Below are 24,049 nucleotides of genomic sequence, written 5' to 3' on the forward strand. Positions count from 1 at the left end.
AGCATCGCTTTGTTTCCTGTATCCAGATACTGCAGTGAAGTGGCTCTGGGGGAGGGGGAGGTGGGGGAGTTGGGATGAGCAGGACAGAGAACCAGATTCTTCAAGTTCTTAAATTAGAACCTCTGTAGTGGGCATGGGGGGTGGGGTGGGGTGGGGCTGCCCTTGGCTGGGAACCGGCTTCAGTCCTCACCAGCCAGTCTCTCTCTCTCTCCCCCAGATTCTCTTTCCCCGGGAAGGTCTCTCTCTGATCCCTTCTCCCCGTCTCTTGCCTTCTGGATCTCTTTCTTTCTCTGAGTTTCCCTTTGACTCTGTGTCCCATTTTCTCTCTGGCTCTGCCTGCCTGCCTGTTTCTGGCCCTTTGATTCCATTCCCTGCCCGGCTCCCCGGCTCACTGTCTCTGTCTACTCCATCATCTCTGAATCTTGCCCTCTGCCTCCCTCTGGCTCTGAGCCTCTGACTCTCTCCCCCTGCATTTGGCTCCCTTTCTGTCCATCTCTCCCCCACCCCCACTTCCATTCCCTCTCTGTCTCTACCTCTGTCCCTCTGTCGCTCCCTTGCTCTCTCTCTGTCCCTGTCTGACCTTCTCTCTCCCCTTCTGAGTCTCTGCCCCTTCCTCCGATCCCTGAAAGAAACGGCGGCTCTATCACAAAATCCCCTTCATTCTTCCTCAGTGACCAATTTTCTTTCCTACGGTGAGAAAGTAGCTCAGGCCTTAACCCATTTCCTCCGGCGTATCCAAATTAATTAGGTGAGGCTGGGATCGCACATTTCAGAATTAGAGTAATATTTATTGAGCACCCTGGAGAGAAGGAGATGGAAAGTGGAGAGGAACAGGAGTGGGGAGGGAGGTCACCGATCTGAGGAGCTGAGGGAAGGGGGTGTGAGGTGATGGAGGGGGGCCCAGCACCATCCAGGAACAAGGACCACCATTCCTGCTGCCCGAGGGCGCCTGGCAGGGGGGAACGCTAGGAGGGCGGTGCTTGGGAGGCAGAGAAGCCTGCTGTGGGCGTGGCCTCCTGGGGCCCACACAGGGCAGGATCCCTGCAGCCCAACTAGCCTGTCTGTTCAGCAGGCGTCCTTCTCCTTCGACTGGGCAGCCCAACGCAGCCCTGCCAACAGGGCACCTGGAGAGGGTGTCGTGCAGGTCATTACCTTCAGGAGGAGACAGCTTGGCTGTAACCCAGTTAAAACTCCTTCTCCAGCAGCAAGCAGGGATGCTCTGGGGCACTTGATGCTCTCCAGAGAGGCTTCTTCCCCCTCACTTCTCAGCGCTCAGCATTGGCATGGCTTCTCAGGGTTGAGTACCGAGAGCCACCCCCTACCCACCGCCGACCAGTCCCAAGAGTCCTGATCACAGGATGAACATCTCTGCTAGGTCCTCCTCGGCCAATAAGCCTGGAGTGCATCTGCTGTGGGTTTGCCATTTACACTGTCCATATTGACTGAAAGGATGCTGGGTTGAAAGCCCTACAAAGGCTGGGGCGGAGATACTCTTCTCTCCTTTCTCTCTTTGAGTAATGGCCAAGCAACGTGCCAAGACCCAGGGATACATTGAACGGGTCAGACACACAAGATCCCCTGGATTTCAAGATGTTCGTCTCAGTGTTGCCAGCCCTACTTGTCCCAGAGCCCAGCCCAGTGTCCCATCTTGGTAGATATTGTGGGAACTAGATTGCACTGAGAGTTAATCAAAGACCTACTTCACATAATGCTGTAGCTCAGAGTTTCTCAACCTCACCAGCACTTTGGGTGGGATAATTCTTTGTGGGGGTGGGGGTAGGGGGTGCTGTCCTGTGCAGTGTGGGGTGTTTAGCAACATCCTCGGCCTCCGCCTACCAGCTGCCGATCGACTTCCCTTCCCAGTTCTGTGATAACCAAAAAATGTTATGAGACATGGCCAAATGTCCCCTAAGGGGCAAAGTCACTGTCATTCACGTAGATTTAGTCTTGACTTTCCAAAAACAGGGACTTAACCACTTGATTCTGTTTTTTCTTCATAGATAAGAACTTGATAGGCAAGATAAACACAAAAAAAGAATATAAACTTTTTTTTTTGGTAATAGTTGCTTTATTGAGATGTAATTCATCTACTATAAAATTAATCCTTAAATTTAGAAGTGTCCAGTTCAGTGATTTTTGTGCATTTTCAGAGTTCTCCAACTATCACCACTATCTGGTTTTAGAATGTTTTCATCATCCCCCAAAGAAAACCTGTACCTGTTAATAGTCATTCTCCATTAACCCCTCCATTAGCCCCTAGTAGGGCTTCCCTCAGAGAAGGCGATGGCACCCCACTCCAGTACTCTTGCCTGGAAAATCCCATGGACGGAGGAGCCTGGTAGGCTACAGTCCATGGGGTCCCTAAGAGTCGGACACGACTGAGTGACTTCACTTTCACTTTTCACTTTCACGCTTTGGAGAAGGAAATGGCCACCCACTCCAGTGTTCTTGCCTGGAGGATCCCAGGGCCAGGGGAGCCTGGTGGGCTGCCGTCTATGGGGTCGCACAGAGCCGGACACGACTGAAGCGACGCAGCAGCAGCAGCAGCAGGGCTTCCCTGGTGGCCAAGAGGTAATGAATCCACCTGCCAGTGCGGGAGACACCAGTTTGATCCCTGGTTGAGAAGATCCCTTGGAGAAGGAAATGGCAACCCACTCCAGTATTCTTGCCTGGGAAGTCACGTGGACAGAAGAGCCTGGCAGGCTACCGTCCATGGGGTCACAAAGAGTTGGACACAGCTGAGCAGCTAAACAGCAACAACAGCCCCTGGTAACCACCGGTCTGTTTTCTACCTCTATGGATCTGCCGAATCTGGGTATTTTCCATGCGTAGAATCATAAGCTGTGGTCTTTTGTGATTGGCTTCTTTCAAGTAGCGTGTTGTTTCCAAGGTCATTCATGTTGTAGCATGTATCAAAGCATCTTGCTTTTTTAAGGCTGAATAACAAGCTGGAATCAAGATTGCCGGGAGAAATATCAATAACCTTAGATATGCAGATGATACCACCCTTATGGCAGAAAGTGAAGAGGAGCTAAAAAGCCTGCTGATGAAAGTGAAACAGGAGAGCGAAAAAGTTGGCTTAAAGCTCAACATTCAGAAAACGAAGATCATGGCATCCGGTCCCATCACTTCATGGCAAATAGATGGGGAAACAGTGGAAACAGTGTAAGACTTTATTTTTTGGGGCTCCAAAATCACTGCAGATGGTGACTGCAGCCATGAAACTAAAAGACACTTACTCCGTGGAAGAAAAGTGATGACCAACCTAGATAGTATATTCAAAAGCAGAGACATTACTTTGCCGACTAAGGTCCGTCTAGTCAAGGCTATGGTTTTTCCTGTGGTCATGTATGCATGTGAGAGTTGGACTGTGAAGAAGGCTGAGCGCCGAAGAATTGATGCTTTTGAACTGTGGTGTTGGAGAAGACTCTTGAGAGTCCTTTGGACTGCAAGGAGATCCAACCAGTCCATTCTGAAGGAGATCAACCCTGGGATTTCTTTGGAAGGAATGATGCTGAAGCTGAAGCTTTGGCCACCTCATGAGAAGAGTTGACTCATTGGAAAAGACTCTGATGCTGGGAGGGATTGGGGGCAGGAGGAGAAGGGGATGACCAAGGATGAGATGGCTGGATGGCATCACGGGCTCGATGGACGTGAGTCTGAGTGAACTCCGGGAGATGGTGATGGACAGGGAGGCCTGGCGTGCTGCAATTCATGGGATCGCAAAGAGCTGGACACAACTGAGCGACTGAACTGAACTGAAGTGAATAATATTTTGTGTGACTACACAATATTTTATTAATCCATTCACCAGCTGATGGGCATTTGGGTTATTTCCACCTTTTGGCTATTGTTAATAATGCTGCTATGAACTTTCATATATAAAGTTTGTGTAGGCATATATTTTCATTTCTGTTGGGCATATACCTAGGAGTATTCTAATTGCTGGGCCATATGGCAACTCTGTGTTTAATATTTGGAGGAACTGCCAAACTGTTAACAAAGGGCCTGCACCATTTTGCATTTCCACCGGTAGTGTGTGAAATCTCCAGTTTCTCCACCTCCGTGCCAACATTTGGAATTGTCTTTTGGTCATAGCTATTCTGGTGGGTGTGAACATGTATCACATTGTGTTTTTGATTTGTGCTTTCCTGTTGACTAGTGATGTTGAGCTACTTTTCACGTGTACGTTCTTTGGAGCAATGTCTAATTATATCTTGTCCATTTTAAAATTGTGATGTTTGTTTTTTATTGCTGAATTATAAGAGTTCTTTAAATGTTCTGAATGCAAATCTCGTAGCAGAAATATGACTTGCAAGTATTTTCTCCCATTCTCTGGGTTGGCTTTCATTTTCTTGGTGCTATTTTCTGATGTAGAAATGTTTGTAGTTTTGATGAAGTCGAGTCTGCAAATTTTTTCTCTGGTTCCTTCTGCTTGGGTATCCTATCTAAGAAACCTTTGCCAAATCCGAGGTTACAGAGACCGATTTCTCAATTTTCTTCTGAGAGAATATAGTTTTAGCTCTAATATTTAGGTTTATGATCCATTTTGAATTAATCACTACATATGGTAAGAGGTGAGGGTGCAGTTTTGTTCTCTGATTGTGTGGATGTCCATTTGTTGAAGAAACCTCTTTTCCAGTGATCATGGCATCCTTGTCGAAAATCAGTTGAACATAGATGTATAGGTTTATTTCTGGACTCTTCACTTTGATTCCACTGGCCTGTACTTCTGTTATAACTTTTAACTTGCTACTTCCTTACCATGGAAAAATGGTAGGAAAGTGTCTTTCATAAATAGGGTGAAGGAGTCTAGGTAATTTGTGTGGATGTGTGGTTAAAAAAATATGTAAAATATTGATCACATTTTGGAATTAAAAGGGATCTTCGAGGTCATGTTAGTTTAAACCGTTTGTTTTGCTGCTGGGAAATAAAAAGATTAAATTTCAATTTCAGAGGCTAACAAATCTGTCTGAAAATTCACAGCTAATCACTGGCAGAGGTGGTATTAGAACCCAAATCTCTCGATTTTGTAGGGCAGTGTTTTTTTCTTATTCCTGGGCCCCAGGTCTCCCCGAAATTCCTTTAACAGACTGGTGAGGTTCTGTCTCCGCCTCCCTCTCTTCTTGGTCCACAGAAGTGAATGAGGTGGTGACGTGTGCATGCTTTTCCTCCTAGAGCCTGAGGAAAAAAAAAGGCAAGCCAGCACGGGGAAAGCATTTGGAAAATCTGAAATTGCTGTATAAATGCCCCTAAATGATAAGATTGCCAGCTTGCTGCTCCTCTCCAAGGAAGGTTCAGCATGTCAGGCAGAATAATGAAAGGAAACAATTCACTCTCAGACTCCTTTTTAAACCACTGTGGTTGTCACTTTTCAAGGAAGGGGGCAGAGTGCAGGGAGGTAGAAGGAAGCCGCAGGGTGGGCTGGGTGTGGCCAGATCTCAGGTGGGCTGGACTGGCTGGGAGAGGGCTGGAAGCACAGTGCCTCACCCATGCCTGAGAGACAGCCCAGGTACACGGAAGAATCCTTGCCTCGCTCATGCAAAGAACTGGGCACCTGACCCTGAAATGACCATGTCCGATGGTGGTCCCTTGGGTCTCCTCAGAACATCCTGTGTGTCCCTGTTTTCTACCAACAGTAGTATCACCTGTGATATTAACCTGCAGAGGGAGTCTTGTTCCAAACCAGGTGTGGGAGTGATTTCCCCTAAATGCTGAGCCCCTAGATGGTAGGAACTGTGTTTTCTTTATTTGACAATGGGAGCTGTGTTTTGTACTTATTTGGGTCGCCTATATAGATACCCTCTCCTTGGTGTGTGTCTTTCGATGGGGAGGTTGATCCCCCTGATATTAATTACTTGCCACTGAACTGGAGGCCAGCAGTGACCTTTCACTGCAGTGGCATTCCTCACGGCACCTCCTGTAGTATCTGCCTGGCATAGGGGCTTATTTGGGGAGCCAGCATTTTGAAAGGGCTCAGAGTTCATTGCTATGAAATGAATCAAAGAAAGAAACCACAATCACAATCTTTTAATACCTGTCCCGCCAGGCATGGCAGCCTCTCCCCTATATCCCCACTGGGCCCAACACCAGATGATGCTGTGGCTGTAACTGAATACTGGGTCTCCATCCATCAAAGGGCCAGTGAAAGTCGCCCACCCAGCTTGCTCACCGGTTTGGTGAATCTCACTGTGTGATCTCTTTCTCTTTCAGGGCTCTGGCTGACATCCTAAGACAACAGGGACCAATCCCCATAGCACACTGTGAAAGAGAAACTATCTCGGCCATCGATAGCTCTCCCAAAGAGAACACGCCGGTCCGATCGTCCTCCAAAAACCACTACACCCCCGTGCGCACGGCCAAGCAGACTCCAGGTAAGTGAGCGCTGATCACTTTGCGTCTCGGCTGAGGCTGGCGAGAGGGTTCTGTGGTGTTTCTGCTTCAGCCAGGCAGGTCCTGGAGCCCTGACCTGGTGGGCTTGTGGAAGAGTCTGGGGACTGTCCCCCTTGGGGAGAGAGTGGCGTGGGAGACCACCGCCAGTGAGTGTCTGGGCTGGAGGAGAGCTGATTGTTTAGAGCCTCTGGGATCTCGTGAGTGTCTGTGTAACTCTCTTCCCTGAAAGGAACTGGAGGCAGCCTTGGGGGTGAGGTATAGTCACTCTCTTGCCCACGTGGTAGGAAGGCAGATATTTGACAAGAAGTGGCTGCAATCAGAGACTGCTCAACTGTTGGAATCTCAAAAAGCATTTCCTGTGGGTAGGGATTACGTCTGTGTTGTAGGATAACCTTTTGCTGTGCTCTGTGGATTCTCTGGATATATGAGCTGCTGTTTAACAGCAAGATGCTGGTGTTCTTCTACTTGGCCATCACTGTAACCCGTATGGAACAATAAACAAAACAAGGGAATAACAATAAATAATATAACCTCACAGGTATGGGGATCTTGCTGTGTGCCAAGTGTTACGCTGATCATTTTACATGTTTTGTCTTATTTTTCACAGCAGCCTTTGAAGTGCTTGTATTATCCTCTTTTTATATATGGAACAGAAAGGCTCACTAATTTTTCCAAGGACATATGGTTAGTATGAAAGCAAGCCTGGATTCAAACTGAGGCATGTAGGTAACAACAGTCAGGTCTAGAAAACCCTAGTATCCTAATCCAGTTTGGGACATTACTTTCTCAGAGTTTCTGAGAGGACTGTCCCCTTACAAGAGCAGCTGGGAAGGTCATCTCTCATTGTGAGCATTACCAGACAGCCTACTACTAGCCCCAGTCTCAGACATGGCTTCTGTGTTGGTACTTGGATATGAAATCATCACCCTATAGCTCTTCAGAGGCTGTAGGGTCTGAACTAAACCTGCAATAAAGATATGCAGTCACTAGGTGGCAATAGTTCTGTTGTGAATTCAAACTGTAGCAGACGTGCTATTGAGACCAAATTTATAAAATCAGAAATCACATACTTGCCTTTGAGGTAATAGAGTTAAGTCTTTTGAGACTCGGATAAAAATCAAGGACATTCACCTCCCCCAGATGTACACATATGAATATATATTTGATCCAACATGTTGTGTAGGGTTTGCGAGGTTCTTCCAAAGTTAAAAATCTCTGATTTAAAATTAACAATGAGAAATCCACCCTTGCAAAAAATTCTAAGATGCATTTTTAGCCTGAATATCATAAATGTTTAAAATGTAAGTAATAGAAGGAACTGGCAAAAACCTCGAGACCAGTGATTATCTCCCTTGCTGCATATTAGAATCACCTGGGGAAGCTCTTAAAAATGCTGATGATGCTGGTGTCTGGGTCCCACCAATTAACCAGAGTTTCTGGGGATGCTGCTGGCAGCAGTATTTTAAAAAATCACTCGAAAGTGATTCTAACACACAGACAGAATAAAGAACAACTTGTCCAGATGGATTCCTTTATTTTATGAATGAAGACACTGAAGTCGTTCTCAAATTTGGCTGCACGTTGGAATCACCTTGGGAGCTTTAAAAATTTAGAGTACCTGGGCCTCACCCCCAGAGATTATAATTTAATTGATGTGGGGGTGTGGCCTGCGCAGGAGGTGGGGGGCATGTTTCTTTCTAATAGGTTGTCGTCGTTCAGTCGTGTCCAGCTCTTTGCGACCCTGTGGACTGCAGCACTCCAGGCTTCGCTGTCCTTTGCTATCTCCCGGAGTTTGCTTAGACTCATGTCTTTTGAGTCAGTGATGCCATCCAACCATATCTCATTCTCTGTCCCTGCACTTCTCCTCCTGCCTTCAATCTTTCCCAGCGTCAGAGTCTTTTCCAGTGAGTTGGCTCAGCTGGCTCAAGTATTGGAGCTTCAGCTTCAGCATCAGTCTTTCCAATGAATATTCAGGGTTGATTTCCTTTAGGATTGACTGGTTTGGTCTCTTTGCAGTCCAAGGGACTCTCGAGAGTCTTCTCCAGCACCACAGGTGATTTTAATATGGAGCGAAGTTTGGGGAATCACTGAGCTGTGGAAAGTGCAGAAAGGTGCCATTCTAACTTATTGTTGATTGTCTAATTTAAACTTGGTATTGTGACCATCTGCAAGGGGGCCTTTCTGTTTTTCCAAAGACTCACGATTTGAAGTCAGGCTCAAGTTTATCTTCATCCCTCTCTGTTCTGCTTCTCTCTGTCTCATTCACAAACCAGATAGTTCCCAGTCACTGAGTCTAGACTAAGTGGACAGTCTTGATTTGCCCTTAAATGCCTTCTACTGCTCGTGAAGATCTGTCATTTCTTCTGGTTTCTGTACATATCCTTTCCTCTGTTGATCTGAGAAGAGAAGCTTATAGTTAAATGATTCACTCCTTTGTTTTGAGAAATCCCTCCCTGTATTTCTCAATTTGGAACTCTTCACTTGGCTTGTAGAGATGGGAATTGTTCCCTGGCCCAGAATGCATTCTCAATGGTGATACTTAGATTTAAAAGCAATTTCATAACCATCTGCAATGTCTACAACTTCTAATGGATGCAACTGCTTTTCTGAATAGCTGATCCTTTGCCACAGAAGACTGTGTTTTGAGCAGAAGTTTAAATAGAACTTTGTGTAACTGTTCCAAGTGGAGATTTGTTGTGGTTTCACCACTGGTCGAATCAACAGATCACTGTTGATCACTGATCAGAGGAGTATTGTAGCAAGAGTCTTGTTGGAGGATCTTGAGAAAGATATCCAGAAATCTCAGGAGGCATTATAGCCTATGAGTCTGGATCAGCCACATCAGTATCACTTGAGAGTTTTTGAGAAATGCAGAATCTTAGGCTCCCATCTCACTTGCTTGAGGAGAATTTGCATTTTCACGAGCTCACATAGCAAGTAACATTTTAAAAGCCCTGATATAACATGGGCTGTGACATAAATGCCTCTCAGTATTTCTTCCTTTTCTTCCCCTTTCACAGGCTGCGTATGTGGCTTTGGCAAGTTTCTTTGCCTTTCTAAGTTTCTTAATCTGCCGTGAGGCTAATAGTACAGCTGTGTCAGCTCTGTCGTGTCCGACTCTTTGCGACCCCATGGACTACAGCATGCCAGGAATCCCAGCCCATCACCAACTCCCGGAGTTGACTCAAACTCATGTCCATTGAGTTGGTGATGCCGCCCAACCATCTCATCTTCTGTCGTCCCCTTCTCTTCCCACCTTCAATCTTTCCCAGAATCAGGGTCTTTTCAAAAGAGTCAGGTGTTCACATCAGGTGGCCAAAGTGTTGGAGTTTCAGCTTCAACATTAGTCCTTCCAATAAACATTCAGGACTGATTTCCTTTAGGATGGACTGGTTGGATCTCCTTGCTGTCCAAGGGACTCTCAAGAGTCTTCTCCAACACCACAGTATAAAAGCATCAATTCTACATTGCTCAGCTTTCTTTCTAGTCCAGCTCTCACATCTGTACATGACTACTGGAAAAGCCATAGCCATGACTAGACGGACCTTTGTTGGCAAAGTAATGTCTCTGCTTTTTAATATGCTGTCTAGGTTGGTTATAACTTTTCTTCCAAGGAGTAAGCATCTTTTAATTTCATGGCTGCAGTTACCATCTGCAATGATTTTGGAGCCCCCAAAAATAAAGTCTGTCACTGTTTCCACTGTTTCCCCATCTATTTGCCATGAAGTGATGGGACCGGATGCCATGATCTTATTTTTCTGAATGTGTAGAGTTGTTCAATTAGTTAAACTAAGGAGATCACTTAAAATAGATCCTGAACATAGCAAACCTCTATATCAGCCATAGTGGGGCTATAGAAGTATATTCACAACTCAAGGCAAATAAATCAAATTGAGAGAAATATAGGCATTGGTGTCCTTAGACTAGGAAGGATCCATGGGGTTTTATCCAGAATGAAAGCCCCTGGCCCCAGGCCTTCTGTGCTTGCCCCTGCCTGTAGCACATCCTCTGAGGATGAAGGGGCTTTGGAGGGCTTTATGCGGCTCTTGCATGTCGAAAGCACAGACTTGTTTGGTTTAGGGAGTGGAGTGAGGGTCCTGCCTTAATAATAGTAAAAGCAATGATACCACCAATCTGGAGTACCCACTCTTTCTGGCTAGTCTGTTAGTTACTTTATTTACAATGCAAAGGGGGTCCTGCAACATTTCATATCTATAACATCTCTTATTTCCACATTGGCAGAAAATTCCTTTTTCCTTCCATAAGAGCGCTTTATCCTAACTCTTCTAGAAATCCCTCTCCAGTTTTAAATGGAGCTTTAATACTGGACAGTTACTTTGGACACGGAAAATCAGTGAAGCCCATTTCCATCTTCCATCTCTCAAATCTGGCTGCCTTTAGACTCTCACTATTCAAAGTGTGGTCTGTGGACCAGCAGTGACTGCATCGCATGAGAGCTTGTTAGAAGTGCAGACTCTTGGGCCCTTCCCCTGACTAGTGATTCAGAATCTGCATTTTAACAAGATCTTTAGGTGATTTGTACACCTATTAAAGTTGGAGAAGATCCTGTTAGCACCACAAGCCTCAGCCCTGATGACATACTGGAATGATGTAAGCAATTCTGATAACATTAAGTCCTGGCCCTTACCTCCCAGGATTCTGATTGAATTGGTCTAGGGTAGAACCCAGACATTAGTAATTTTCGAAAAACTTCCCACACGGTTCCATTGTTCAACAAACCAAGAACCAGAGCTAAAGGAAGATTGTCAAATAAGAAAAATGTCCTCAAGGACTGCAGAGTCTGAATTCACATCAAGACTCACAAAGTGGAGCTTGGCTGGTTCTTCTTCATGAGCTGCAGGGGTAAGTGTTCTCCACAGCAGGTGGGCTGAAGGAGTGGGGGATTTGGGCTCATCTGAGAGAGGGAGAGGTCAGTCTATAGCTATGTATGGAGTCCCCTGGGCAGAAGTAGGTGTGAGTAAAACTACAACAGGCTTCCCATCCACAGATTCAACTAAACTCAGATCCTGTACTGTGTTTACCATCCAAGGTTGGCTGAATCCTTGGATGTGGAAGCTGCAGGTACAGAGGATTGACTTTGGGACTCAAGTATCCATGGAATTTGGCTTCCCTTGCAGTTCCTGGAACCATCCCTTGGATACCAGGGACTGACTGCATCAGAACTGATTGGCATACCGAGCAGAGCTGGGCGTCATGATATGTACTCTATCTGGAATTGCAGGTCCCTGCACCCAGGATCTCAGAGGCTTGCAGTGGTCTCGAGTGACCTTCAGGAATGGGCAGGAGTGGGGACCTTGCGTGTTCACCTGGTCTGATTCACTCCTGAAGAACCTGTCTTGGGACAACTTGGGGAGAGTAGGGGTACCCATCCCTCAGATATCATGTATTGGGGTTCTAAAGTCTTGATAACCAACTTACCATCATCAAGAGTGGTGTCTGCTGGAGGGAATAAATATTTATTCCCTGCAGCTCCACACCACTGGGAGTTGTGTATGTGAGTTATCAGTCCTCTGCCTCCTGTCAAAGCCGCCTGCATTAATGGCAGACCAAGGGAGCCAAGGGGCGTGCCTCTGAGCTTCATGGAGACCAAGAATGGGGCTGGACAGTTGACAGAGGGGCTCATAGTTACAGCGCTGCATGACCTGGCCCCTCAGTGCTTCCTTGAGCTCAGACTCCATTCCCTTCTGCCTTTCTCTCTGGGATCCAGACACCTGACCCTCCTCAAGTCAGCATGTTCTTGCCTTAGGGTATTTCCCCTTCTCTTTGGTGGCAGGAAACTGTCCAGCATCAGATATTTGTGCTGTGAAAGTTCATGCTCACAAGAGGTTGACGACCTTTCCTAATTTCATCTGCGCCTGTCCCCTGCTTCATTTTCTTCTGGGCACCTGCACCATCTAACGCCGTGGATTGATGAGATCACTAGTTTATTGTTTCTGTCCCTATCAGAGTGTAAGCTCCATGTAGGCAAGGGTTTGTCTTATTCTCTGTGGCGTCTTAGATCCAAGAGCATTCCCTGGAAGCTCATTGTAACAGCTCAGTGAATATTTGCAGGGAGTGTCAAGATGGTCCTTCACTTGGAAAGAGGGAGGGGCCAGACCGCAGGCGGTAGTGACCTGCTTGGACGTTGCAGGGCTCTCACCAAGGCTGTGTGACCCTCTGCTGCCCTGTCTGCATGATTAGCATAGAGTTGGCCACACTGACAGCCCAGCGGGCTGGTTATATGGTGGGGAGCTGAGCCAGGAGGTGCCAGTTTCCAGAGCCCAGGCTTCACCCCACAGCCTTTCTCCTCCCATCCTGGGGCTGACCCAGGACTCCAGGTTCAGTGTGGCCAGAGGGTAGGAGCTTTGCTTGCTTCCATCCGTAGAATGGGTTAATAGTAGTGCTTCCTTCCTAGGGCTGCTGTGGGGAGTAAAGGAGTGTTAATACAATCAGAGCAGCTTCTGACAGAGAGAAACACTGTTTCAGGCCTGCACGTCTTCCTCTGGTGGTCACCAGGCCATGTGTGGCTGTTTGTGGGGCGCTTGAAGTATGTTTCAGAGCCTGACAAGATTTCAAAGAGTCGGTGTGAAAAAAGAAAGAGTATTAAAATAGCTCCATAATTTTTTATATTGATTACATTTGAAATGATAATATTTTGGATATATCGGGTTAAATAGAATCTATTGTTAAAATTAATTTCATCTGTTTTTTTCATTTTTTAACATGATGACTAAGCAATGTGGACTTACCTATGTGGGTCATATCTATGATTTGCATCTCATTGACACTGGACAGGGCTGCTTTAAACATTAGTGGTGTGGTGGCCCTCCCTGATGATCCGGTGGTTAAGACTCCGTGCTTCCGACGCAGGGGGCGTGGGTTGGATCCCTGGTCAGGGAAGTGAGATCCTGCATGCAGCATGGCCAAAGATTAAATAAAGCTTTACAAATGTTAGTGGTGTGGAGCATCTCCTTGAGTTCAAGTTTCGGTCTTGAACAAAAAAATCCTCTCCGTTTGGGGAGCTTACACTGTAATGGAGGAGACGTAAACAGGTAAATAATTTCAGCGAGTGCTAAATGCTCCAGGCATAGGCAGGCAGGTGATGTGTTAGAGGAAGGCTGGGGAAAGGGAGGCCTGTTTCTAAAAAATTTATTTTTCTTGAAATATACTTGATTTACAATGTTATGCTAATTTCTGTGGTATAGCAAAGTGACTCAACTATACCTATGTATACATTCTTTTTCATATCCTTTTGCGTTATGGTTTATCACAGGATATTGAATACAGTCCCCTGTACGATACAGTAGGACCTTGTTGTTTATCTATCCTACATATAACAGTTTGCATCTACTCATCCCAAACTCCCTCCATCCCTCCCCACTCCCTTCCCCTTGGCACTTGTGATAATGTGGTCCTAGGAGGTGGCATTTGAGCTGGCACCTGACTGACAGAGAGGAGCCAGCCATGGGGACATCCAGAGGAAGAACATTCTAGGCAGACAGACCGGCAAGTCCAAAGGCCCTGAGGCTGGAGCACGCCTGGCTATTCACAGAACAGAAAGCAGGCACAGGTGCAGAGTGTGGTCAGTGATGGAGTGGCAGGTGCGTGATGCGAATGGAGGGGTAGACGTGGGCCAGTCACGCGTGGTCTTGGAGGCCATGGTAGGGAGTGTGGCTGTGATTTACCTATGCTGATCTGATGTCTGGTATAGTAAGATAGCCTTGCTTGCCAAGTAGTGGATGTGGACTCTGTTGAGAACCAGGATAACCTGTTTTTGTTGTAGTTTAGTGGCTAAGTCGTGTTTGACTCTTTGCAACCCCATGGACATAGCGCCTTAGACGGCTCGGCCATCCTGACACACAGGATAACCAGTTAGCATTCCTAATAGAAAGATGGGCTAATGGGAGAGCTTTCTCTGGCTGCTTTTCCCGCATGAAGACGCCATCCCTGTAAAGAAGGCAGGATAATGCAGTGACAGAACTGGACACGCCAAGACCCAGATCCTGCCTGAACTTGGACTAGCTGATAGACCTCAGTCCAGGGCTGTTCAGCAGGGCTTGGCAGACTTTTTCTGAAAAGGTCCAGGTTGTAAATGTTTCAGACTCTATGGCCGTAAGGTCTCCATCGTAGCTACTCGGCTGGACCACAGAGATACGTGAAAGAGTGAGCACCGCTGTGTTCCCATGAAATGCTATTTATAAAAGTAATAGATGGGCTGGGCCCATGGCTGTTGTTTGTCGACCCCTGTTCTTAATTTCTCTCTGAAAGCCCCGGGCACCTTCCAGGCAACCTCTGCTTCCGTGTGACATGTGAGTGGGGGTACACATCCCTCACCAGGATGCTGTGAGCAAGTCAGAGGCCAGCACAGAGTCGTGAGCCCAGGAGTGCCCTGTAAACATCAGGCCCCACTCCCCCGCCTTCCTTTCCTGCAGCTCTGGTCAGGGTGTTGCTGGATCTTGGCTTTACAGCAGGTAGAATGGGGCCTAATGAGAGCTAAGGAGTTACCATGTCCCACTAAGAGTCCAGGGTCCCCAAGGTGGTTCAGTGGTAAAGAACCCGCCTGCCAATGCAAGAGACACGGGAGAGGTGGGTTCGATTCCTGGGTTAGGAAGATGCCCTGAAGTGGAAAATGGCAACTCACTCCAGTACTCTTGCCTGGGAAATCCCATGGATAGAGGAGCCTGGAGAGCTACAGTCCATGGGGTTGCCAAGAGTCGGACACAACTCAACGTCGGGGCATAGGAGGAGGAGACGTGGAGACCGGGGTCCCCAGCCTGACCTTCTTGGTGGTTATATTCACCACCCGGGTGATGGTGTAGAAAGTGTGCTGACTAAAGTCATGCATCGCCAGCAGGGTGCCCAGCACCCCCACGATGGCAGACTCAGGGTTCCGAATGTCTCCGTGGGGTTATGTCTACTGCCGGGAGCACCTCCTTCCATTGTGTCTCAGATCCCATTTATTTCTGGTCCTCAGATGCCCTGCTCCCAGGATCCACATCCCCACCCCGATCTCTACCAGCTTGGTTCCTTTAGGTGTCAGTGAGCTCCCCCCACCTTAAGGCAGGAGGGAAGCCCTCTCTCCATTTCACCACTGCTCCCTACCCCCTCGCTGCCTGCTTCTCTCCTTGACAGCCGAGCAGAACAGTTGTCTACACCTGCTGCCTCTGCTCCCGGCTTGCTGACTTCCGTCCTTGTCCCTGTGCCTCGGTGGCCATGGGGGTTCCAGGAGCAGGCTCTGCTGGGCTCTGTGGCTGGAATGGGCCTCCTATCCCTCCTTCCACCAAAACCAAGGCTCTGGCTGCCTGGACCTGCTGGGTTTTTGGATGGCAAGTCCTCCCTGGCTTCACAGGCTCCCACAAAGATCTGCTCTTCACTCTGGAACATTCTTTATGTCCACTCTTGCTCAGCCTCCCTGTTCCTCCCGATCTCGGCTCCCCCTCTCACTGTCCTGACTCCTGGATGGGTCAGCCCCTCCCCAGGGCGCCTGGCACTGCAGAGTCAGGGGCATGGGTGTAGGGAATGAGTCCCAGCTTGGACCTCTGTCCTATGACATCTCCCTAAGACATGACCGCTGTCAGCCCAGCTCAGGGCCAGGTACACGAGAGCTGTGAACAGCACACTAACAGTCTTGTGTTTGGGGGTCAGAACCCGTGTATCCGATGAGGAGGGGAGCAGTCATGTGAGAGAGTCGCAGGGGTGTAGTTGACGCTGTGTTTGGTGTGAACAAACAGAGCAGATCAGTCGGTAGCCTGGAAACAGCAGTTTTCCGATTGCATTGAAGGAACCTTGGGTCTGGATCTTGGGAGGTGACTGGCCTGTCTTAGTGTGTCCTGCCCTTAGACACCCATGGCTTGTGCTCCCCAGGAAGGGGCATAGCTGCCAGGAAGCCTGAAAACCCTGGTCTTTAAAGAATATTCACAACAGATGGTGCTTTTAAAATAATTTTTAAAATCTTTTTATTTTGTACTGAAGTATAGCCAGTTAATAATGTTGTGATAGTTTCAGGTGAATAGCGAAGGGACTCAGCCACACATGCACATGTACCCATTCTCCCCCAAGCTCCCCTCCCATCCAGGCTGCCACATACCATTGAGAGAGTTCCCTGTGCTCTGCCACAGGCCCTTGTTGGTTATGCATTTTAAATACAGCGGTGTGTGCATGCCCATCCCAAACTCCCTAACTACCCCTTCCCCTCATCCCCGCAACCAACCATGACTTCATTCTCTTAAGTGTGAGTCTCTTTCTGTCTTGTAAGTTCATTTGTGCCATTCCTTTTTAGATTTTTCCTCTTCTTTCTGATTTACTTCACTTAGTAGGACAGTCTCTGGGTCCATCCATGTTGCTGCAGATGGCATTACTTCATTCTTTTTGATGGCTGAGTAAGATTTCATTGTATATACCACATCTTTCAGATTTTTAAAGCTCTTCCTTCTTTTTAAAGAACTTTCCACGCAATGACTTAATTCAATCTTGTCACTACCCAGTGAGGCAGCCTGTGATCAGGCCTGCTTTGTAGACAGGGAGACTGAGACTCAGGGGCTTCAGAAGTCTGTCCAGAGTTATACCACCAGGAGGCACTGGTCTGGGCTCTGAAGGAGGGGCAGTCTGACCCCACAGGCCACACCCTGAGGCCAGACTGACCGGAGGTGCAGACAGGGCCCTGGGAGGCCCTACAGCTCCGTGGAGCCTGTCCCGGCCCCTGGGTCCACGCCCGGCCCTGGCTGCCTAGTGCATGGACTTTTGGCTACAAGGAGGACCCTAGAGGAGGCTAACGGTCTCAAGATGTGAGCCTCTCAGCTCCAGGATGGACCTCCCTGCCACAAAGGGAGCATTCACCCCAGGATACTTTGAGAAAGGGGACTGGGAGAAGCTACTGGGCATTTTTAGCAGGGAGTCAGTGGGGGTGAGGGGTGGGTGCTGGCCTTGGAATCTCTTAAGATTCTCCCTTTCTGAGAATGTAGAGGGTGTAGCTGGCATTTGAGGGCTGACCCTGCTCAGAACCTGCTCTTGCGGATCCTCCCATCCCCCAGCAGGAAGGGGCTCAGGGGTGGGGGCAGTGGGACAGCCAGTACCCGGGGCCCGGCTGGCATTGGCACATGAGTCAGGAGGTCTGACTCCAAGCTCACTCACTTAGTGGCTGCATGCTTGCGCGCTCAGTCACTCAGTCATGTCTGACTCTTTGTGACTCTGTGGACTGTAGCCCTCCAGGTTCCTCTGTCGATGGGATTCTCTGGGCAAGAATACTGGAGTGGGTTATCATGCCCTCCTCCAAGGGATCTTTCTGACCGAGGGATCAAACCCGTGTCTCCCGTGTCTCCTGTGTTGCAGACAGATTCTTTACCCACGGAGCCACTTTGGAATCCCTGCTTAGTGGCTATATTAACTCATCTTCCTCTTGGGATTCTGTGATCCGTCTCCATCATCCGCACCCTGGGGTCAGAGCCCAGATTTGGCCAGATCACCATCTGTCCTCAAGGCCGGACAGGTCATGAGCGGAAAAGTTCTTTCCTACTTCAAAATTTAAAGCCATTTAGAAAGTGAGTCCTGAGCTGTGTTCCAGTCCTGGGTGGGGTGTGGGTGATGGCTTTTCCCAGCGCAGGATTGCCTTGAGAAGGGAGGGGGTGCTCCGAAGCAGAACCCAGACCCCTTGGACCCCCGGAAGCCCAAGGAGCTACCCTCACCCTGGTCAAGCCAGCTGTGCCTGACGCATCCTTCCAGCCCCAGGGCGTGGTCCTGCTGCTGCCTGGAAACTGCACCGGCTTGGGCTGCCTGGCCAGGGAGGCAGCCCGTGTGGGAGGCAGATGAGGCCTGACCTCACCATATGGCCAGGGAGCAAGCAGGGCCACTGAGCTGGGCCTCTAATTACTCACTGCGCCCAGAAAGCAGGAGGATTTAAAATACGTTCCGGCTGTTACCAGAGCGAGGTGCAGGGAGAGGGAAGGCGCTACGGACAGGGTTAGAATTCACAATGACCGCGGTGAGTTGGCAAAACCGAAGACCAACAGAGCACAATGCAGAGAGGACACGGGCAAGAAGGTGCGAGGCAGGCAGGGCAAACTGCCGCAGGCCTGGAGGGAGGGGGTGGGTGTGGCCTGACACGAAGGTCGCAAAGGGTGAGAGCTCCTAGGGCGAGGGGAGCCCAGCCTCTCTCCAGGCAGGCACCAGGGCTCTTTTCCCCCAAGGAGCTCCAAGCCCATTCAACACAGTAAAGAATATTTAGGACTGATGATGGAAGAGGAGATGATATCCAGCCACCCATCCCTAGATGTGAAGCACCCATCATGTGCTGAGCCAGGCAATGGATAAGACACAAACCGGCCTCAGGAGCTTAAATCCAGGAGCAGAAAGACCAGACTAGACAGTGAAAAGATAACCAGCCATACAGATGCCTCATCAGAATCAGCCACATGTTCAGAAGCTTCCCAGGGAGGGACCTGGTTAGGGCCAGTGCCTTGAACGATGGTGGGATTGAACAGGATGGTGGAGAGTGTTCCTGGTCGGTGGACTGGGGGCAGCAAGAGCCTGGCAAGCAGGGTTGCTTAAGGGTGATCACTGCCTCTGGAATAGTTGGTGTGTCTTTTCTGCAAGCAGGCAGTGGTGATAAGACACTGGGTACGAGGCCAGAGGAACTGGAACTCTGTGTCTCGTTGGAGCAGGCTGGCTCTGAGCAGGACTCTCTTCTTTTTCCTTCCCTAAACATAAGGGCTGTGTTCCTGGAGGGCAGGAGGCATGTGGGAAGGGGCGGGGGTGCCTACTGGGGAGGTGCCATATGGCTCAGTTGGGCTAATGATGGGGGGTGGGGTGGGGGGTTGGACCCTGCTAGGGGTCTTGTGAGGGTCTAAGATAAGAGGCTCACAGAGCCAGAGGCACTGGGATCACGGCCTCCTGGCAGCGCGTTGGGAGGAAGGAAAAGGGGAGGTCAGGGTGGGACTCAAGATGCTCCGGTCCTTTCATTCATGTAAGAACAGTTTTAGTCCTTTACTGGGTACCAGTCACCAGGGATGTGGGAGGGAAGAAAGCCAAGTCCCAAGTTGCACAGCACTTACATTCAGATGGAAGAGACAGAAAAGAAACTCATAAACATACAACATAAATGGCAGTGCTAAGTGCTTTGAGAGAAATAGGGCAGGAAAAGGGAGTAGTGAGTGATGGGAGTTGGGGGGGAAGAAGCCTGATTTGAAGAAGAGACCTCATTTCTGGTTGAATTACTGAGGCAGAGACCTGAATGGTGGAGGACAAGCCACGTGTGACCGTGAGCTGGGCGGAAGTGCATGCTGCCGGTGCGTCTGGGGAGCAGAAGGACCAGAGCATCTGGGGTGGAGAGAGCCTGAGTAGAGACGAGGCAGCGGGTGAAGTCAGAGAGGGGGGGCCCCGCGGGCCATAGGAGGATCTTGGTTTCATTGAGTGTGATGGGAGCCATCATGGGGATTGCACCAGAGGCGTGATGTGATTTGACTTGTGTTTTACAGAATCGCTCTGCTCAGAATAGACCCTGGAAGGGCAGGGATGGAGGGAGGAGTTGGAGGAGATGAGAAAGAGACGGAGACTTGGACTAAGATGGTGGTAGAGGAGGGCCTTTGAAAGACTCAGCTTCGCGGTTAATTTATTATTAACATCTTATCTTGAATAATTTTAAGCCAGTGGAAAATTTTCAGGTGATTGAATGATTCAGTGAACGCCTGAATGCTCTTCACCAGTTGTTGACATCTGCTTCTCTGTCTTTCCTCCTCCTCCTCTTCTCATCTTCACCATCATCACCGTCATCTTCCTCACCTCCATCATCACCATCACCGTCCTCACCTCCATCATCACCATCATCTTCATCACCTGCGTCATCACCATCACCGTCCTCACCTGCGTCATCACCATCATCTTCCTCACCTCCATCATCACCATCACTGTCCTCACCTCCGTCATCACCATCATCGTCCGCACCACCGTCGTCATTACCACCATTGTCAGGATCACCGTCAGCATCACTGTCATCAGCAGCAGCAACAGCACTGAACCATGTGAGAGTAAGTTGCAGATATGATCTCATGATTCTTCATTCCCCGCTGTACTTCTATCCCTGGATCTTCTAAATTCAAGGATGCTCTCCTGTGTCACCATGAAACAACTACTAGATTTAAGCAGTTCAGCTTTGTTGCAATGCTAGGATCCAGCAGGGTGTGTGATGCATTTGAAAGTAGAAATGATGATATGGAAGGTAGCAGGGGAAGGCAAGAGTCATGGATGACTCCAAAGATTTTGGCCAGAGCAAATGAGAATGGCTAGGTCAGTGCAAGGACCTGGAATGAAGAGCTGAGAGCTCTTACCCAAAAGAAAGATAGGAAGGATCTGAGTGTTGGCAGATGAACTGAGCTGGGCTGGGCTGACCAGTTCTCCAGTGGATGTTGCCACAGCAGTTATAAGGGAAGTCAGAGAATTTGGCTTTCTTTCTCTCTCTCGTATACACACACACACACACACACACACTCCATAGAGTATATATAGATATACATCCATATACACACTTTCTTCTCCCAGGGATCTAGACCTGAATTTAGCCCTAGATTTATCTCACCATCCCTGGTGGCTCAGATGGTCAAGTATCTGCCTGCAATGCAAAAGACCCAGGTTAAATCCCTGGGTTGGGAAGATCCCCTGGAGAAGAAAATGGCAGCCCACTCCACTATTCTTGCCTGGAGAATCCCATGGACAGAGCAGCCTGACAGGGGGTCACAAAGAGTTGGACACAACTGAGCAACTAACACTTTGCTAAGTCACTTCAGTCGTGTCCGACTCTGTGCGACCCCATAGACAGCAGCCCACCAGGCTCCCCCGTCCCTGGGATTCTCCAGGCAAGAACACTGGAGTGGGTTGCCATTTCCTTCTCCAATGCATGAAAGTGAAAAGTGAAGGGGAAGTCGCTTAGACACTTTATCTCACCGTAACTAAGCAGCATCAGCAATGACCCTGACCTTAAGTGCCTCGAGGACAGGAACATGTCTGCTTTGCTTACTGTATTCATGGTGTACATATCTTGGTCCTTAGCAGACATTCAATAGCTATTTCTTGAATAAATGACAGAATGAATTCTCTTACTTAATACACTAGACAGGAGGCAGCAATTGTAATTGTATACCTGCAGAATACCTGAAATAACAGTTCTGATACAAAAGCAATTTTCTCCTATAAAAGAAATCAGTTCAACTATAGTTTGGCTCTGTGTTATAAGGAAGCTTCTCTTATCTGATTGCTCTGGCTTTCTAAGCATGTGGCTTCCACATCATAGCCCAAGACGGCTGCTCCAGCTCATGCCATCATGCCTGCATTCCAGGCATCAGGAGGAAGTAAAGGCCAAGAAGATCATGTTGCATTTTTTTGAGGATGCTTGCTTGAAGTTGCCATACCCTTCCCACTTACATCACGGTAGCCAATGTAGTCTTTATTTTGGGTGGTCAGGTGATCAGTTAAAATATGGGAATTCTTTTACTAAAGAATGACTTGTCGAGGGACAAGTAGTGATCAGAGTCGTTGCATGGCTAGGATGGTACCTGGGGCTGTGTGATGCTTTCTTCCACAAACCATCGGTATAAAAAGCTACTAGGGGCAGTTAATCACTGTGGCTACCACCCCTGCTTCCACAGTAACAATTAATGGACTGTAAGTGCACAGGACAGGTGAAGCCACTGGGCACCCCTGTAGAAGTGTCTCAAAGCTCTGAAGGGGTTGCGTTTCCTTACTTGGACTCTGATTAGGAATCCAGAACTTTACCTTGATAGCAAAGCCAACACATTCCAGGCAACCTCTGTGGAGCGTCCCCACCTCTGTGTCCCCAGCTGTGTGAGCTCCTTGTGGTCCAAGGCAGTGTCCTATTCACCTTTGGGCCCCCGCACCTTCACCGCCAGGAACTCTGGGCTCTCTTGCACCCTGCATCCTAGCCTGTGCCTGCTGAATGAAGAGACAAAAATCAATTTAGATGATTCAGGAGTTTTACCAGATGCAACAAAGCTGATTCTTCCTAAACAGAACATTTGTGGAGGCTTTGCCAGAACTATCTAGAAAAGTGTGTTGATGTGGCCATTGCTCTGGCCCAACCACCTCCCTGTGAGATGAGGCAGGAGCAGTGTCTTCGAGATGGAGACCCCTGAGTGGGAGAGGGAGGTAGCCAGCAGCTGGGTCAGAGCCCACACTTACCCCCCTCTCCCTGGCTTCTCGATTCTGATCTGTATTCAAGCTTTGTATTTCCCTTTGTGTGTGCTTAGCTTAGGGATTTATCACTGCAGCTTAGATCTGTGATGAAATAGATAAGCCTTCACTTTAATAAATGTGGCATTTCTTTCCCCATAAGAATTAGATGAAAGGAAGTGGGGCCTCGGAGGAGGCGGGGTGGGGCGGGGCAGCAGGTGGAGGTGGATGGCCAGGGCTACAGAAGACACTGCGGTCCAAGTGGCTCTGGGATGGGGAACCTGGGGCACAGTTTGGGGCCGTTTTATAGGGAGGTGGTAAGAGGAACAGTCCTGTGTGTCCCAAGGAAAGAAACTATAAGCAGCAGAGTCTTAGGCTTGCTCTGGAGCCCTTCCTAGAGGGAGCAGTTTGGGTCCCCAGCTTGACTCCTCCTTCGGTGCTGCTGCAGAGACACTTCCTGTAACCCTTTGGAAAGGATGTGGGTGTGAGGTCAGGGGTAGCAGAGCTCTATCAGGTCATGGTCTCAGCTCCAGGGCAACCAGAGAAGCATATACCTGTTGTGGGAAGTGTGGGCGAGCCATGTGACCCTGAGCAGAGATGTGGCTTCACCTCTCTGGACCTCAGTTTGCTTCTCTCTCTATGAGGCTATCTCCTGGTATGATCTTCGTGTGCATGCCCTAGTGGCTCACATGGTAAAGAATCTGCCTGTGTTGCAGGAGACCCAGGTTTGATCCCTGGGTTGGGAAGATCCCTGGAGGAGGGAATGGCAACCCACTCCAGTGTTCTTCCAGGGAATTCCACGGACAGAGGACCTTGGCAGGCTACAGTCTGTGGGGTCGCAGAGTCGGACATGACCAAGCCACTAACGTGATCCTTGTGGAGATAAGAGGCAATGAATATAAGGCCACCAGCACAGTCCAGGCACGATGGCTGGTGAGAAATCGTGGGAGAGCACTGGCATTACGGGTATGGAGTTTGGATCAGTGTCGCATAATAATTTTAGACTTTTCCTTCCATGACTTTCAAAGCAGGCAACTCTGTGGTTTGGGTCACGTGAACTCACTTTCCTAAGCAGCAATGTGATAGGAATCCTTAGAAGTCAGTGATATGACTCTCATCACCTGCAGATGACGGGATTGAAGTTCAGAAAGGCTGACTGACTGGCTCAAGATCACACAGCTTAGACGCAGCTCTGCAGCACCCTGAGTGGTTCCAAGAGCTTGTAAAGACAGGCTCTGCCAACCCTCCTGGGCGAACATTGTGTCCAGCCCTCCTAGTAGTTTTCATTCACAGCCCTAAGGTCACGGAGACCAAGAACATCACAAAACAGAGAGAGAGATGGGGCCAGGCCAGTGACCTGTATTTTCAGTTTTCATTAGCAGGATCATGCTCTCAGGGCTGTTGGGCAAACACCTGGCTCCTTAGATTTTCCTGCAAAGGAAGCTCATGATGACCTTCAGAGCCGTGAAGGTTTGGCTGAGGC

At 48.8% G+C, this 24,049-nt stretch overlaps 1 protein-coding gene across 1 annotated transcript in view; it reads left to right on the forward strand.

The window, feature by feature from the left end:
- Positions 1 to 24,049, forward strand: part of SHISA6 (shisa family member 6) — a 260,977-nt gene that overhangs the window by 18,369 nt on the left and 218,559 nt on the right. Inside the window, exon 2 of the mRNA XM_018064666.1 lies at positions 6,214 to 6,374. Within this exon, the coding sequence (XP_017920155.1) occupies positions 6,214 to 6,374 (161 nt within the window). The remainder of the gene's footprint in view (positions 1 to 6,213; positions 6,375 to 24,049) is intronic.

The sequence above is a fragment of the Capra hircus genome, chromosome 19 (genome assembly GCF_001704415.2).
Source record: "Capra hircus breed San Clemente chromosome 19, ASM170441v1, whole genome shotgun sequence".
Classification (NCBI taxonomy): Eukaryota; Metazoa; Chordata; class Mammalia; order Artiodactyla; family Bovidae; genus Capra; species Capra hircus.